General features: G+C 46.2%; 1 protein-coding gene across 1 annotated transcript in view; it reads left to right on the top strand.

Moving 5' to 3' along the window:
• Positions 1 to 18,920, top strand: part of FBXO7 (F-box protein 7) — a 161,178-nt gene that overhangs the window by 33,974 nt on the left and 108,284 nt on the right. The window contains exons 2-3 of the mRNA XM_086953013.1: positions 3,119 to 3,259; positions 18,095 to 18,395. Coding sequence (XP_086809139.1) covers positions 3,119 to 3,259; positions 18,095 to 18,395 — 442 coding nt within the window. The remainder of the gene's footprint in view (positions 1 to 3,118; positions 3,260 to 18,094; positions 18,396 to 18,920) is intronic.

The following is an 18,920-nucleotide window of genomic DNA, read 5'->3' as shown; positions in this document are numbered from 1 at the left end:
GGGTGGCAGAGCGGGACCAGTTTGTAAAGTGGTGTGTGCTGTAAGTGATCTTGGGGAATATTTGTCAATAGCAGGGGTGAGCGTGATCCTACTTTGAATGAATGAGGATTTCAAGAGTGCACAACCTCCTTAGCAGAGGTGTCCCTGTGCTCGCGGAGAGCGGTCTTGTGGGCCAACTATTCCTGCCTGAAGAGCCAGTTTTTAGGTTTTGCCTGGCCCCTTGCTCCCTCTCTCTCCCCTGCTCCCTCTAGCTCCCTCTGTCTCCTTCTCTCTGTCTTACTCTCTCTAGCTCCTTCTCTCGGTCTTGCTCCCTCTCTCTCTGTCTTTCTCACTCTAGCTCTCTCTCTCTCTCTCTGTCTTACTCCCTCTAGCTTCCTCTCTCTTTGTTACTCCCTCTTGCTCCCTCTCTCTTTGTCTTGCTCTCTCTAGCTCCCTTTCTGTCTTACTCTCTATAGCTCCCTCTCTATATGTCTTGCTCCCTCTCTCTTCCTCTCTCTGTCTTGCTCTTTCTAGCTCCCTCTCTCTGTCTTGCTCCGTCTAGCTCCCTCTCTCTCTGTCTTACTCCCTCTAGCTCCTCTCTCCGTCTTAATCCCTCTAGCTCCCTCTCTCTGTCTATCATTCTTCCCTCTGTCTGCTTGTTTTTTTGTGCTAATCTGCCCTCAGTTATAATTGTTTCCCCTCGTTTTTGTGTCCTTCTGCCCTCTGTCTGCCTGGTGTTTTGTGACGTTCCTCCACCTGAACTGGGCCCTTTAAAATAAGGCCATGTTCCAAAAAGTACCGCAGCCCCCTGCCCTGAACCATAAAAAACTGCCCCCTACCTCCGTGAAGTACTCTGACTCTGCTCCCTACCCTCCCTTGGCGCCTAAAACTGTCCCCTGCCATGCACCTTACAAAGCCTCGACTTAGTAAACTGCCCCTTCTCTGTGTGCTTCGAGGCCGTAAAATGTAAGCCTAGGCAAAAATGGATGGTCGGATTTGTGGGGTAAAGTTTTATTTAATGTGATTTTATGTAGCGCGAACTTTACCCGAAGGTGTCAGAGCGCTTTACATAAGAACCAGTTGCCAAACCTAAGGGCTTTGATTTACATGCGTTAAGTAAAAGATACAAACAGGAAAACAATTGAAATGTACTAGATGTAGTCACACAAAGAGACTGTTGATTCTTGTTATATTTCTATATACATATGAAAGGGATATGAATAGATGTACTGCAAGAGTCACATAGGAATGTTAGAGTAGAAAGGTCTACTGCATATACCAGTGAATACAGTCATCTCTATATACAGAAAAAATTAGTTATATTTAGAGGGGTCGGAGTGGGACACAGTGGGTGGATGGATGCATGATGGATGGATGTATGCATGATGCAGGTTGTATGGGTGGATGCATAGATGGGTTGTTGGTTGGATGGGTTGGTGGATTGCATAAATTGTTGAGTAATTGGCTGTATATATGCATCTATCCATCCACCCATCCACCCATCCACCCATACACCCATCCATGCATTCACCCATGCATGCATCCACCAACTCATCCATGCAAGCATTACAACAAGAGCCCGCAGCTCTCCTTCGTCTCTCCTCGCCCCCCTTCCCTGAGTCCGCAGCTCTCCTTTGTCTCTCCTCGCCCCCCTTCCCTGAGCCCGCAGCTCTCCTTCGTCTCTCCTCGCCCCCCTTCCCTGAGTCCGCAGCTCTCCTTTGTCTCTCCTCGCCCCCCTTCCCTGTGCCCTGCCCTGCTATTGTTAATGACAATGACATTTATTTATGTTAAAAAAAACATAAATTAAAAAAATGTCAAGAGCAATGCCAATAGCTCTAACTTTAACAAAGGCAAAACCATTGCATTGTAAATGCTTGTTTCAAACTAATCTCCATTTCTGATGTTATCACTAATGACATGCCATGATGGTTGGAAATATCAGTAAGCGGGTTGGTGAACAAGAATACTCTTCTGCCTACACGGTTTGCTGGAAAAGGGAGGATAATGTTTGTGGAGTGAAATAAGAAGTTGTGCTAGTTGAAGCTCTTGTACTAGTAATTATTGGCTTGTGTGTCTTCCTCCACGAGTATCTGCATGGCCTGCCGGATGTAGCCTGTGCAGCTTGCAGAAACCTTTCCAAAAGTTGGGTTGGAGTGCTAAGTTATCCATGGATTTGACAGACTCCACTGAGGTGCATGTTAAAAAATATTTCTCACACCTTTTACACTGGCTCCATCGTGCAGAGAAATGAAAATCCTTCATCCTACCAGAGAGCAGGAACAAAGCTACTTCTGAGTGCCTTCATGTTTGCTATTTATGTTGGTGTTTTTTTTTTAAACGGGTTTCATTTTCTAAAATTTCAGCTACCACTCAAGACTCTCTCCTTCCAGTCTGTGTCTAAGTAACAATTGTTTTGCCCATCAAGCCGTCCATATGCACGCTTAAATCATTCACCAGTTACATGCCAACCGCCTGGGTTATATGGTTAAGCACCATTTTGCCTCCGGCTATCCAGCAAGTTGAGGATCCATGGTGGCTACAATATGTTTTCACCATCATCCCTTCATACCAACACAGTTTAGAGTAAGTAAGGCAAAGTTACATCGACGACCTCCGCCCCCATGCTTTAAACACATGAAACAGTACATCATTCGGCCTGCTTACGCCTCTGCTTCCCTTCCACCACAAAGAACAGCTCTGGCTGCGTGACAGTTGTGGGCAGCGATTATTGAATAAGATAACCCTTGTTTTTTTATTGTGAACCTTTTTAAGTCAGTCTGTCTTTATGTCAATTAATACTTTCATTTGGAAGAAATAATGTCTATACATTTGATCAATGTGCATTCTCTTATGTTGTTTAGCAATCTATTAATCTCAAGAGCTATTTATTTTTTTAATCGAAGGCTCACATTTAGGTACGGTTCTCATTTGGCTCAAGGCCAGACTTTTGCATTATTTCCAGAGCCTATAATGGAATATGAAGAGTTGCTTCCTTAGTTGAACTCCCATTCTTTTTTATTTTTTTAAAAACATTTTTATTTGCATTTTAGTGTAACTCCACGATACAATCATGTCCTCTTCAGTGCACATTTCCCATTCTCCCATCAGTTGAACTCATTCTTATGATTTTTACCCACAGTGATCCCTTGTTTAAGAGAATGAAACTTCGTGTACGGGTACAAAAGCAGACCTATCGGGTGGAACTGGAGACAGAAGAACCCACCCTGGATGACCTAAGCAAAAAGATATCTGAGTCTCTTCTGCCCTCCTTAGGCTACAGGTAAATCCTGCTGAAGCAACTGTTATTCACCGTCTAGCTACGCTACTGCCCATCACTCGTAGTCAAATGCATCAATAAAGCTACCATTTTTTTACCTTAACTTTGAAATAATTGAAGCTAAAGTTTACTGCTTTATGCATTTGTTTCTCGAAATGAACTTTTTTTCTTTTATAAATTGTCTTAATACTACCTTTTATCCCTACCTTCTCAGATCGACATATTTTGTTGATCTGGCCTTCTTCATTTGAATGTGTACTTCTGCTGTGAATTGAGCGCTGGTGCAAGGATACTCCTTCACCACTCCACCCCTCTTCCACCCCCCCCAGGTCTACCTAAAACATCTCTGTGAATATGTTTTGGAGAGAACAAAGGGTCCGATGTACAAAGATTTTTTTGCAGTCATAAATGGCCCGATTGGCAGAATCGGGCCATTTGAGACCACAAAATGGCATTTTCCAGTGTACAAAAGGCAAAGTAAGCCTCTAACTTGTTAGCGAATCACGATTTGCGTTTGCTACCAAATACCAATTCTGTATTTGGAACGGGAGTCCCTTCCAAATACCAAATCTGAATGTATTATTTTGCAACAAATTCCAGTCGCAAAGCATTATTCTTTCACATACTACAAACTTGTAATGTTTTAAATTTTTTTTTTTTTTTTATTGCAGAATCATAAAAAGAATTTCAGCATTCAATCAGTAATCCCGCTAATCATTCTTTCAGTACTGAAGAAAACCAAAAAGGTCCCACACGGCCATTTAGCCCACATCCCGAAGGCCGGGCGGCGAACAATATTGTTGTGATAGAATGTATATACGTTTCCTGTAGGGCATTCTGCTTTTATATGTATTTTTTTGTTTGTCGCCCCTCCCCTCCCGCCCCCCCAACTAATCAAAGCAATAAGAACTCAGCAAAGCAGTCGATTATCAGCAGCAGAATCACTTCTCTCTCCCTCCCCACCCAATGCATATCCAAAACAAAGTTCGTCATAATGTCACTCATTTCCGAGGAAACCCCCTCTTTCACAACCCCCCATCCAGCCCATGGTAGGGCCGTCACTTGGACCACACCTTTCTAAATTTATTCAGGCACCCCTTGCTTTATACGTCACTCTTTCGGCTGCCATATACAGGTCCAGCCCCCTTCTCCACTCCTCCAGGCCCGGAGGTTCCGGTGACCCCCAGTATTTAGCAATATCCCTCTTGGCCACCATCAGCGCCAGCACTAAGAAAATAAGAAGCGGGCGCTGCAAATCCACCTCATTGGTCATTCCCAACAATGCCAGCTTCGGTTTGCACTGAAGTGGAAGCCCAAGACCTCCCCTAGTTCTGTAAAGATATGTTTCCAATACATCTGAATCCTATCGCATGACCATATAGTGTGGAAGAAATCCCCCTCCTGTTGGCAGCCCCTTAGGCAGTGTGCGTCCTCCACCTTCCCCATTTTATGAAGTCTGTCTGTCATAATAGGTTCTATGGAGCACGTTAAATTGTATGAGGCGTAGTCTGGATTTTATTGCTACTTCCCGGGGATGCTTTAACACAATTTCCCAATCCAGATCTTCCATGACTCCCAGCTCCCCCTCCCATGTATGTCGTAGTTTCATCAGGTCACCTAACATATTGTTGGTCAGGGTCTTGTAGGTTAGGGAAGACTGCCTTCCCTGGTATCTGTTCCTGAAGGAGCCGTCCCTCTAAAGGCGCGTATTCAGGGATATCAGTGAGCGGGATTTTCTGTGCCCCCCACGCATGTCGGAGTTGGGTATATTTGAAGAGTTGGGAATTATGTAGCCCGAATTCTGTCTTGAGAGTATTGAAAGATTTCAACTCTCCTTTGGCGATCACATCACCTATTGTGGAAATGCCGATGTCATCCCATCCCCGGAAACCACGCAGCTTGTGTAGTTCTGTCAGCCACTGGCAATGCTACAGAGGCGTCTGCTGAGTCGGTTTCTTGTCCCAGCCCATGCGTTTCGTAGCCCTGGTCCAGGCGTTGAGTGTAAGGATAGTGGGCAGGCAGCAGCGGCGCTCGTCTAGAGCCTCCGTATACATAATATAAGAGGTTTCTGGTTGACAACTTCAGCCTCTCCAAAGCATAGGTCGGGTGATCCGCCGGGGCGTGCAGCCAGTCATTTATTGGTGTCATGTGTTCCGCCCAATAGTAAGCTTCCAGATTCTGGAGTGAAATCCCTCCACTATACTGGTGTCTTTGGAGTGTAGTCAGCGCCACTCTAGGTTGTTTACCCAGCCACAGAAAGGTTCGCAGATCAGAATGAATCTTGGCAAGTACCGAGGCTGGAAGTGGATAGTATTCATTTTGTAGCGCGTAAAGAAATTTTGGTAGTATGATCATCTTATACATTGCCGCTCGGCCTAGGAGTGTGAGTGGGAGCTGCCTCCAGCGGTCCATGTTCGCCGCCGAGCTCAAGATTATCCGATCCACGTTCTTTCTGAACGATAAAGTTTTATCCAATGTAACGTATATCCCTAGGTACTGAAAGCCTTCAGTAGTCGTCAATAGTTGATCCGGCAGCCCTGTCCACTCGCCCCTACCTCCTGGGTCGTAGAACATCGATTTGTGCCAGTTAATAGTGTGTCCCGCCCATCTACCGTATTGTCCTAGCTCCCGAAATAGTTCCGGTATTGTAGTCTCGGGTTTCGAGATATACAGAAGGACATCATCTGCATAGAGTGATATCTTCTCCTGTACGAGATCTGTGTCTGTCCTTTTAAAACCCAAGATACCCTCATTCTGACGTACCCTGGCTGCCAGGACCTCAATAGTTAGTGTGAAGAGGAGGGGGGACAGGGGGCAACCTTGGCGCGTCCCCCGCCGGACCGGAAATTCACGAAATAACCCTCCATTAACTCGCACCCTGGCACTCGGAGCGGTGTATAGGAGCTGGATTCATTTCTGAAAATTAGGACCAAACCCAAATCTATGGAGCATCGCAGTAAGGAATGGCCAATGTACTGCATCAAAGGCCTTTTCGGCGTCAAGGGAGAGGAACCAATGTGGCTCGTCCCTGCCCTTCACTTCCTGGAGCCAATTGTGGGTACGCCGAAGGTTCAATTTGGTTGCCCTGTCCGGTAAGAGGCCCGATTGGTCCAGATGTACAAGGTTCGAGATCACTGGCCTCAGGCGTCGCGCCAGAATAGTCACCAGTATCTTCACCTTCGTATTGAGGAGGGAGATGGGACGGTAGGATGCACAGTCCTCCTTGGGTTTGCCATCTTTGTATATCGGGACAATCGTGGCCATGGAGAGGTCTGGTGGAAGCTCTCCAGTTTGATAGGCCTCGGTAAAGAGCCCCTTAAGATGTCTACCCAAAAGGTCCGCCGTACATTTAAAAAATTCGGCAGGAAAACCATTCGGGCCTGGAGTTTTCCCCGGTTTTAGTTTGTCTATAGCTTCCGATATTGCGTCAGCTGTGATGTCAGCTTCCAAGGCCAGAAGCTCCTCAGGAGACAATGTAGGCAGTTCCGCCTGCGCTATATATATTCCAGCCTCTTCGCATGTTCCTAGATCTCTAGCTGCATAAAAAAGTTCATAATGCGAGGCGAAAGTGTCAGCAATTGCCACATCAGAGGTGACAAGCACTCCTTCCGAGTTCCGAACGGCCTCAATCCATCTAGCTGCCTGCTCCTTACGGCTGAGCCACGCTAAGAGCTTGCCTGACTTATCGCCCACGTCGTACAGACGGTGAAGGGTGGCCAGGGATTGGGTCTTTGCCTCATTAGTGACCAGTTCTCTATAATGCCGTTGGGCGTCTAGTAATCTCCTAAGAGTCTCAGTGTCTTTTTGGCGTTGGTAGTCCTTTTTCCATGCTAAGATATTCTGTTCCACAACTGTGACCTCGGCTAGGAGCCTACGGCGTTCCTCACCCTTTCTACTCCGCAGTCTGTCCCGTAGGACAGGTTTCATGGCCTCCCAAAAGGTGACCTTCGAGTCCACTGTCCCTTCGTTGTCCGCCACATAGACCTTGATGTCCGCCCTCAAACCGCGTCGAATAGCCGAGTTTTGAAGGTCCCAGGCAGCAAGACGCCAGGAGGCTCCCATAAAGCCCCGGGTACGGCCTGTCTGCACCCATAAAGGTGAGTGGTCTGATATCCCTCTGGCCTTGTATTCCGCCGTGTCATCCACCTTCACATACTGCCTGGACATGAATATGTAATCTAATCTCGAGAAAACCTTATGTGCCTCTGAGTAGTAGGAGTAGGCAGACTGCGTAGGATGTAGCCACCTCCAGACGTCTATGAACCCCAAAGTGTCAATCTGATTAGCCAGGGCGGTTCGTGACCCCCCTTTATCCACCATCCCTGAACGATCCTCTCCAATATCCATCACGTCATTGAAATCGCCTCCCACTACCTGGATAGTATCGGCTGTGTCCAGGAGAATGGTGGCAAGAGCCCTTAGCGTACGTGCCTGTAGCTTAGGTGGTGCATATACCGAGATTATTGTGTATCTACCTCTTTTCCAAGTCCCCTGAACTCCCACGTATGTCCCCAATGGGTCTATCCAGGTGCGTGAAATGGTGAATGGGGAGGACTTTTTGATAATGACCGCCACCCCCCTGGAGTCGGACGTGTATCCCGCATGTGCCAACACTCTGAATCTACCCCTGGCTATGAAGGTGCAGTGTGTGCCCTTAAGGTGTGTTTCCTTGAGTAGGGTAATATCTGGATCTATTCTTTTAAGGTATGAGTTCACTAGCCCTCTTTTGACTTTGGAGCCCAGTCCGTTCACGTTCCATGTCGGGATACTAACTCCCCTACTGTCCATTTGCGGTGTCGTTAGTGTACTAGCCATTCATGTATGTGATAGATCATTGAGGTTGAATTCCGTCGTGGAAATGTGGTGTAAGGCTTCCAGGTGCGCGGCTGCTGCTTCTTGACAGTTGCCTCTACCCCCCAACTCCCCCCTCCCAGTCCCCAGCCCAAACAAATGTGAAAATCCCCTTTCCCCCCCGCCCCACCTCCCTCCGCCCCACCTCCCTCCCCATCCAGTCCCATCCCATCGTAAGACAGAACTGTCCGTAGGAGAAGGCCTGTCGCCCACCCACACATCCCTTCTCTTAAATCTCTCCTAGAGCCCCCTGCCCACTACCAGGCCAGGAGAGTGCCCCACGACAACAACTTATACATACTACAAAAGTAGATAACAAACAAAAGGGGCGTGTCAACTTGCGTGTTTCCCATCATCGAGCTGCACATTCAACATCCCCAGCCGTCACTGTTCATGATCTTGAGTCCTGAGTCCTGTGCTGCTCCGACCCATTCTGCTCCCAACACTCTGATCGCATCCACTAGCGGGTGTATAGACTGACAATCTTCCTCCCTCTCTTCCCCGCCCGAGTTGCGGCTCTCAAGTTCTTCGTCCTCGTCTCCTTCTGAGCGAGCATTAGTCCGTAAACACGCAAATCTCGAGCCCGTCTCTGTCCCTGTTCTCGGGGACGCCGATCGCCCCTTCCGTGTTCCTTCTGAACCGCGGCTTCGATAAGGTGTCGCCGGATTCTGCTTCTTTGCTCTCCTAGAGGTCATCCTCTGGGTCCTCGGCAGTTCCCATTGTGGTCCATTTCGCACAGATCTATCCAACATGTCTCGTCCGGCGACCTCCCTGCTGTTGAGTATCGGGCGTTCCTCCAACCACTGCCAGGCATCTTCTGGATGGGCAAAGAAGAGCCATTGTTCCTTGTAGAGCACCTTAAGTTTTGCTGGGAAAAGTAGCATGTAGGAAATCTTCAGGTCTCTAAGTTTTGCCTTCACGGCGTCGAAAGAACAGCGTTGCTTTTGCACCTCCTGACTGTAGTCCGGAAAAACCATGATGTGCGCATTCTCTAGGCGGATCTCCCCCATTTTCCTCGCTTCCCGCAGGATCAGGTCCCTGTCTGCGAAATTAAGGAAGCGCGCAATGACCGGTCTCGGCCTCACTCCCTCCGGCGGCTTAGCCAGGAGGGCCCTGTGTGCTCTCTCAATAATGAAGCATGGCGAAAACTGTACCGCCGGGAAGGTTTCCAGCAGCCAGGAGTGAAGGAAGGATACCATATCAGTCTTTTCAATCCCTTCCCGAAATCCGACAAAGCGGAGGTTGTTGCGTCTCGCTCTGTTTTCCGCGTCATCAACCTTCCATAGGAGATGACGATGCGATGCCTGGAGCTCCGCCATGTCCTTTCTCAGGGTAGTAATCGAATCTTCGGCCTCGCCCATACGTGCCACCGCAGATGTCACCCTGTCGGATAGATTTCGGAAGTCCTGCCTCAGCAGCGTCACTTCGGAACCCACTTCGCCTATCTTGACCTCCAGGGCCGCTCGGGATCCCTGGATATCGGCTCGGGAAGCCTGGGTAGCCCCCATCAGAAGTTCGGTGTCCGAGCGCACAGCCAATGCGGCCGGGAGGGATTCCACCACCTGCCTCAGAGCGGCAAAATTGTCCATGGGCCCTTGTTTCGGCGTTTTTGTTAGGGGGTCTTTCTTCCCCATGATGTACTAGGAAGATGGTGCAAGCACGTGGGACCAACAATGATTCACCCTGTCACCTGGGGACCAGCCGCCTTTCGACGTGCCTTTCGACGTCTCTGTAGCTCACCCGGTGTGTCAGGGGTCGAGGAGCCTCCCAACTCTTTCCTCACGAGTCACTGCTGGCTCCTACTCTCCCTCCGCCGTGTGCTGATCATTGGTGTGTAGTGCCTGGTAGAACCCTTCATCCACCTTCCTTCGGCTTACTCCTCTCAGGGCTGTGACCTACGGTTCTGGTCTCGGCACCACCTGTAACGACCCCCCAATGTCCTGGGGAACCGAAGGAGCGGGCGGGGTCCGCCGGGTCTGAGTCCGTTTCGTATTTAGGGTGCAGATGGGGACCTCAGCCGGGCAATCGGTGACCGGTGCGTGACTCTCTCTGTTTCCGGTGCCTTCTGCCGGTCTCAGTGACCCTAGGGGAGCAGGGCTTTCCGATTGTGGCCAGGCCCCCGGCCACAGGGCGTCGTGGTCTCCGCAGGATCCGTAGACGGGACCGGAGCGTCCCCTCCCTCAATTCTCGGCTCCGGCCGCCATCTTAGTAAAGTAACAGCTTCAGTCACCGGCCCGCTGCGCCTCTCCCAGGGTCCCTTCGGTGGCTCCTTGCCTGGTGTGGCCGTCACCACCGTCACCCTCTGTCTCTCCTCCGCTCACCACATATGTCCCCAGGACGATGGTACGATGTTTCCGCAGCTCCCCTCCTCACATCGCCGGCGCCTCTCCCGCCATCTTGGGTAGGGATCGACCGAGACCGGGGCCTGCGACGCTGAAGCTCGAGGGGTGCCCTGGCCTCACTGCCTGCCGCTACCAGGGTAGCACTTTCCGCTGACTGTCTCGGGAGCCCACCGCTGGATCTGGAAGCTGGGTTCTTAGCTTCGCCGGCGATGTACGGGTGTCTCGGCCGCCATGTTACCTCCGGCCGGCCGCACTGATCCGTTTTCAAAGAGGTGAGCGGATCGGGTGTTTCTCGCCACTACACCGCTCGGCGCTTGCTTCTGCTGGGTCCCGCCGTATTCCGGCTCCTTCACAGCTAGTTTGGTGACTTTCTGGGTAATTGGAATGTCGGATGTGGAGCAGCTCGCCGGGAGCTCCGTCACTGCATGTCTTAACTCGCCATGGTGTTGGCCACGCCCCCCTACAAACTTTTAATGTTAACCCATTCCCACATGGGAAGGAATCCTCATGGGACCCTTTCCCTTTTGAGAATATTAAGCTAAATATTATTTAGGAGAAGGCATTGGTCCCACAAACTATTACCTACTCTTAAAAAAAAAAAACAAAAAAAAAAAAAACACCCTTCAATCCTTTCTTTTTTCTTTTTTGAACAGCAACCTGTTTTCCTTTAAGGAAAATAGGCTGCATGTAAAAACAAATTGCTATATTAAAAAGTTATCATAGACCTTATGAATCTCAAACAATGGTAAGGGTGGTGCAAGGTATGCACTGGTGTGATGTTCATAAAGTAGTTCAATGTGATCCCTATCGATTCGGGCGCTCCTCTTCCTATTGCCCACCGTTCAGACCAAATCGTTCCAAAAATTGAGAATATTGATGGAAGGAGCGTCAAGTTCACAAAATAATCACCAATCCAATATTGCAGTCCGTATTCTTTATTTTGCAGGAAAATTTCAAAATCCAAGTTCTAGCAGAAAATGTTCAATCCAATACACAGATTTGTTTAATCCAGTTTAGATGCTTTAACACAGAACAAACAGCCAAAGCTCAAGAACAGCCTCCTTAGGACATCATCAGGGCTGTACAGTAATGAACAAAGAATCACAATCCAGTTGTTCGTGTATCAACTCAGATACTGCAAATTCATTTTCTATGGACAGTATTCTAGTCAAAATGATGATGACACCGTACAACCAATTTCTTGACCGGCAAAGATCATCCTACCTATATAACATTCTTTCATGTACAACAATAATCCTGTATCCACCCACCTAAGCACAGTATCTCCCATTGAGGCCTATTTCACATTACATTCCAACATTGCAAACTTAAAACCAAAATAAACATACCTCATCAAAATATACAGCTTTTATATGCTGGTGCCGAATCCTACTTTATTTGAACAACAATATAGTCTTCACCAGAATCCAATTAAAAACGGAGCCTGTGTGTAGAAATATGCTATCATTCTAGATTAAAAATGAAAGATAAGCAATCTGATACAGATGATCCATTTCCAGTTTGGTTATTCTTTTCAGATACAACCCTGCTTTAATTCTAACCAAGAACTCCTGTTTATCGCTAAAAATTACGAATACAGTAATGAGGTTAAGTAACCTGATACCAGTCCCACACTTGTGCCTCAAATTCCATCCCCACTATTGAAAATATTCCAGTCCCCTATTTAAATTTAAAGACTCCCCAAGTTCTCATTTTGGGTTATAGGACAAATAATAGTCAAATTTTAAATTCGCAATTCTGGCCCTGTGATTATTATCTTTAACTATTTTTCCAATTGTAAATCTGCAACAACAAAATAAAAAACAAACAAACTTAGCACTCTCATCCGATCAGGGTTTAAAAAAAGACTAACAGCGTTCCCTTTGTAATATAATCAGACCCCTAGATCTAAGTCTCACCTTATTCTCCATACAAGTATTCAAAATCCCAAGTTCCCAAGCTGCCGACAGCAGGTCGTGATAAATCCGCTGTGAGCTAAAGTTCGCGCCACTCCTTCCTTTTAAACTACCTACCACCACAGTGCTGGTAGGGCACGCTGGGAGAATGAGCTAGGCAGGACATTTAGCCATAAAGAGTGGGAAGGACTATTCTATAGAGCGAGGCACTCCGCGTACCACATGGGGCTCACTGACACCCTCACTAAGATCTCAACATACTGGTACTACACCCCGAGCGCCTACACGCAATGGATCCCACCAAGGAGGCGACATGTTGGAGGGGTTGTGGTCAAGTGGGCTTTTTGGTCCATTCGCTCTGGGATTGTGTTCACCTTCAGGCTTACTGGAAGCAAATTTTAGATGAGATAGATACGCATCTTGAGATGGAGATACCACGCTTTCCATCATATGTCCTGCTGGGTCTCCTGAACCCCATGACGTATCCACTACGCTCCCGCAGAGGCCGCCTGATTGCTATTGCGCTGGCCTCTGCAATGCAGAATATACTGACGCACTGGCGAACCGCGCATATCCCCACATTCAATGGCTGGCTTTACCGCTTATGGCATGTGCTTGGGATGGAGAAGCTCTCGCTGACTCTGGCGGAGGAGGGGTCCAGATATGCAGAGTTGTGGCAGCCATTCTTGTCCCTATTGGCTTCGGAATTCCGTGAGGTTACATGCCCTCAATACCTTCCGGCTGCTGCGCCTCTCTGGTCCCGAACATCCGAGGGCAGACTAAGGGGTGCATGAGTAGAGGCATTATAGTTGGTGGACTTGAAACACAGGTGGGGAGTGGGGTACGAGGGGGGTTATAGTTGGAACAAAGGCCCTGACGAATGCCATGGGATAAAATACCCGCTAGGCAGAAACATGTTTGCCCGTTATTAGACAGATATTTGTTGACTGTCCTTTTTTGCACTGTTCTATGAGAACACTCCATCCTATTTCAAAGTCACTATTATTTCTGTTGCACGGTTTCTCACTTTACCATTAAAGATCAGCCATCATTGTTGGTCTATGGGTGGACCAAATCCTTGACCAGCAACCAATGGTGCGGCGCTTGAAGTCCCAATGATCAGGGGACTAGCCTGATTTGCACCGGGGTTTGGCCATATGATAGGACTGATCATTGAGCCAATTTGATGGTAACTCTTTGCTAATTGTTTTGGATTGGTCAACCGTGTATGAATGATCTGTATCGTGTTGGTCTTTCCTATACATATAGTGTTCACCTTGTTTTGAAATAAGCTGTCTTGATGTGACTTATCCACCCCGAGATTCTGTTAACTCGGATTGACAGTGCAGCCACATAACTAAGCTGGTAGACCCCCCTGTTTTTTGTGTTATACAAATTAGCTGGGGATAATAATCAGGTAGGGGTCTTTAAATTAAATATCCCTTGGACCCTCTCTAAACGGTTTGGTTGTTGACATATTATACTTGGGCCAATCATAAACTCTGTTTCCACTGAATATAATGTTCCCAATCGGGTCCGCTACCTTCCTACTGGCTGTTCCGTTTCAAGCGGAAATACTATGTTGTCCAATAACAATTCGCAACCTCCTTATTTACTGTGTGAAATCGGACTTCCTGTGATAGCCTTTACTCTGTATTCATATTCGTTTCCAATCCGCCCTCACATGTTCATAAAATGTAATAGTTTCTGGTGTTCATATCCGATTTATTACCGAACCGAATTTTGACTCCATAATCGCTTTACAGAATTACCGCCGATCGCCGCAGATTTGCCATGAATATTTCAAGGCCATATAGTCTAACCGGAAATACATCCTTTAACTAATCAAGATTCAACACCTGTCCGTTGAAGGCGAAAAATCAAACTTCCGTTTATAATGATCGTTCACTTTAATATACGTGAAGCGTACCAATACTCCCAGCCTGCTATATAAAGCAGTGTGGTTTCAATTACTATCCGTTCGTATTTGACTCTGTAATGAATTCCCAAAATTGCCGCAGATTTACCCTAACTATATTGAGGCCTAATGGGCCCACCGGAAATACTTCCTTAGCCAATCAAAATAAAACACCTCTAAGTTTGTGAGGAAAAACAACCGGACTTCCCTTCACAATAGCCCTCCATTTAGCATTCGTAATGTATACCGATCCGCCCAACAAACTGCATAAGCCAGTATGGTTCTCAATCGCAATATGTTCCTATTTGAGAGCCCGTATTATGCAATACTCTCTCTAAATCGTGACTCCTAGACATAGTGGTCTGCTCACTCCAGCAGGCCACCATCCTGTGATGGCTGCGATTCTAGCGGGTAGCAAATTACAACCTACCTTATTAATATTCATGAGGTAGGTTAGTCTGTGACCCTCAAGGAATCCTCATATTAAAATAAGCAATTATATACATTAGGAATAGCGAATTCCTGTTTGCGATTCGGAAATAACCGCATTAGGAAATTGCTAATTCTAATGTTAGTACATCTGGCCCAAAGTGTGTTAATCACTTATAAACAGTCTCCTGCTGCTGTTTTTAGGCGCGTTTAACACATTTATTAGCACTGATTTTAGTAGCCTTGTAGAGATTATCAGCAGAGTGAACCTTGAAATGTGAGTCTGACGGTAGGTTTTATAGAGAGCTTCACAGACTGTGAATGAGCAGAATCCCAACTTGCATACTTATATTCAGTACTTTGCATAATATTCATACGAGTTGTCCAGTTTGCCATCAAAAGTTTCATGCCTTCGGATGCCTTAATGTTTCCACCATGGTATTGTGAGTAGCCCCCATTAAGATTATAATAAACAGATTTAATTGTGAAAGGAATAGTTAAGCTTTAAAAGGACTTGGGTGTCCTTTATATTAAAGGTTACAGTTTTGGTAACCGCTACCCTCGGGAATGAGGTGAGATGCAGGCCTCTCTTGGGGATAGTCCCATCAAACGAATAAATCATGGCTGCTGATGAGAAATCAAGGACTATGAGAGGGAAAACAAACTTGCTATTGACAGTGAGTATTTAGAGGGAGAGAGGTATGTTATTCTGAGATTTATTGGTGCACTAAATAGACTGTTTTAGTATTTGATAAGAAACGACATAGTTAAGTAGTTCTTTTGAGGTTGAGAGTTCAATATAAATGTAGCCGATCAATCCTGCAGTAGCTCAAACCTGTATTTGAATCCTGTAAATAAATCGAAAAGCTGCTTTTTAATATTTAAAGTTTAAACTCTTCTATAACACTTGTTTGTGAGTTGAAGCGAGGAAATATAAACGGCTTGTGGCGATTAATTTAGACTGCACTCTATTATTCTTGAAATGTGTGCATTTAATTACCCCCCCCCCTTTGAACTATTGTACCTTTAAAAGGTAAACCTAAAAGTTTTCGGCCTAACTCTACCTGAATGCTTGTTACAGGCTGAATTTAAGCACCCTCCCCCCAATTTTCAGACGTATGCTTTAAGGATAGATATCCTCTTTTGAAGATTCTTGCTTTGAAGTGAGACATACAAATGAGTGATCATAAGATAATCCCCCAAACTGTGGAGAAATTGTGATTCTTAGATTGAAATCTTCAGTGTTGAGGGACCTGCTTTTGGTATGCATCTGATTCTGAGGGGCAAGTAAAGTCCCGCTTTTCAAGACAGTAGCAAAGTGAGATCCACTTTTGAGTCTTTTTCCCAAGGATAAATCCACTGCAAATAAATTGAGGACGATAGACAACTGGCAATACTGCTCATTTATACTTTTTAATTTTAAGAAGTAAATATCGCTAACAGAACAATAAAATAATAAAACCTTCGAAATGGGGATGAGGAAGAAAAGAGTGGTTGGTAGCAGATCAAGGGAGATTGTAGAGACATTTGTCAGGATGGAGTAATAGCGCTCAAGTTGTGCATGCAGCTTGCAGATACTCATCAGCTATCCACTCTCATGTCATCAGAATAACGAAAGAGCATTGAGTGATGATCCTCCCAATTCTTAACAAATGCCAGCTTAATGCACTATCAACAAACAAATTTCCATTTAGTTCAATACAGTCTGCCTAGGACCAATTGAACTTTTGTGACATGTGAAACATTTAGGTCTTATTGTTGTACCTGACTCTCTTGCATGGTTCCAGACCATAGCCCTTAGTTCAGCACATCATTTACTTTGTCCCTGAACCGTGTAGTCTTTCACGCACTTCTTCACACCACTCATTGTAGTTTCCACATTTTCCACACTTTGTTGCAGTGTGGGTGCCAGCCCCTCATCCTGGCCTACATTGCTTTCAGTTTATCTCTATAGCAGTACTAAATTTGTTGACCTTCAATCTGGAGTCTAAGTCTTCCGTGTCCATTGTCCCAAGCAGTAACTGATGTCTAGCCTCAGTCCTTAAGATCCTTGTGCTGTACCCTTGACGTGGGAAAGTCAGTTTTCAACTTTTTCTGGCTGTTCTCTACTATCATGTCCATTTTCACCTAAGTGGCAGGTCTGTGATCCTCCCAATGATCGTAGCTCCTAGTCTTAAAGTCTCTTCCACCAGCTTGCCCACTCCAGTCCTCGCCGGTTGTATGTTCTTAAGTTTCTTTTCGTTTCCTCTTATACAACGCCGATAGCCTGCATATCTCGACTTCAGGTGAGTTTTTTTTTGGGGGGGTGAGCCCACCCCAAACCCCCTTTTTTTAATTGTACCCTTTACCACACATGCCTTTACTACATACCTCTACTACATACCCCATAGTAAACGTATGCATGGTAAAGGCTTTCGTTGGAATCACGCATGCGTTGTAATGCATGCGTGGTTACGGTTTTCGTGGAAACAGCCGCGTTTTAGTGGCCGTTTCCTGTCCTCGCCTCTAGTTGGGGTTCTACCTATAGCCGCAGTTAAGCTAGTAACAGAATCACTTCAGAGGATAGCCACATTAAGTCCTAATGATTATGGAGTCCAGATTTCCCTGTCTCTATCTCACCCTGTTGCTCTCCTGCTCTGCTTTGATTGGTGAGTGACCCAAAGCATGACTTGGTGCCCTGAGCCAGTGAGTAGAGGGTCTAACTTGCTTGCCTTCAGGCTCCGCCCTCCGGAGAAGTCTACTTTTGAAAGCATCTTTTTATTTTTTATTTTTTTACCGACACACATTTATTGTGCAAGCCAACTAAGAAGGTCGACTTTAGTAAATCTCAACATTTACAGCTGAGATCCCTGTCCAGTGGGAATCCTACTCTAAGGACTCTAGAGGTTCAGGAAGAAATGCATTCCTCCAAGAAAAGTTTTCTTGTGTTGGCTTGCTTTCTCACAATGTTTTAAATTTCACGTTAGATTTATTGTGAGAAAATAAATGCTACATAATTTATGATCTTTACAATCTTCTCTTTCAAGCCAAACATTTCAATTAATATTTGCCCAGAAATAGACTAAAGAGTACCCGCTTATGTCCACATTTTCTGCCGGAAATGCTTCAAATCCATCTGTTGTGTTTAGTTATTGGAAATATTTAACACTGTAAATATGAATTGTGAGAAAATATTAACCAGTTATGCCACTGCGGCTGTGGACGGAGACGGGAAAGTAGGCTACTTATAGTCAAGGAGGGGTTAACATGGCAGGGTTGAAACCCACTGCTTTATTGGGGATAAACACTGTGGGATATTTCAGTAGCTCATTTTGATTGGCTAAGCACTGTTTCCTAGCACTTCTAACATGGTAATGATTACTCTTGTGTTTCTGTTTTCAAGCTCCGACACAGAGTTCCTTATTTCCTTGAATGGCAAAGATTCCTTAACTGATGAGAATGAAACCCTGAGCTCATGTGGCATAATTTCAGGAGATTTGGTGCATGTCCTGCTTCCGGAAACAGCTGCTGTGCTCCTGCAACCTCAACAACCACCATTGCCTTCCCCTCCACTTCAGAATGGACGTGGAGCACCCAGCACTCCTGTATGTTGTGTCCAGGCTGATGGCTCAGTGGAAAACCAACCAATGGGGGTGTTAACCACCCGTGAGAGTTGTTGCTCTGACATCAGTATGGAGTCTTCGGTGAGTCCATTCTGCTAAAGAAATTCCTACTCGCACATCTCTTTAGCAGTATTTCCTTCACGCCTGCTTGTTCTCTGTGGTTTCCCACTGTTTATTTCTCAGTTGACTGCATTTAAGGCTGTAATGGAATGTCTGAGTTTGTTTCCTTTACTGATGGGCCATTCCCACTTGTTAATCTAAACTAGTCCCATGTTAATTTTCTGTTAACTCGTTCTAGCTAACCATCTGCTTCATTTGTGTGTAGTATATTGTCACCGAGTGACTTCATTTATGTTTGGCTGGTAGGTCACTGATGGTGTCTGGTTTGGAGTTCAATATTGCTGGCATGAATGAGTCGGTGTTCCATTCCTGATGCTTCATTGTCACTAATTGTGTGAGGTTCTCCATATCTAGTGCGGATAGAGGGATTTGTTGTGCATAATGTCTGAAATGATTAAGTTTGAGGACTCCAGGCAGTCGCTGGAGAGTGAGACTGAGAGTTGTGTAGGTAACAGCCTGCCCTCTGTAAACTTGATTCCAGGGACT

This window comes from Lissotriton vulgaris, chromosome 1_2 (assembly GCF_964263255.1).
Source record: "Lissotriton vulgaris chromosome 1_2, aLisVul1.2, whole genome shotgun sequence".
Lineage (NCBI taxonomy): Eukaryota > Metazoa > Chordata > Amphibia > Caudata > Salamandridae > Lissotriton > Lissotriton vulgaris.
Note: the sequence above shows the minus strand (reverse complement) of the source record. Positions and strands in the feature narration are given on the sequence as shown.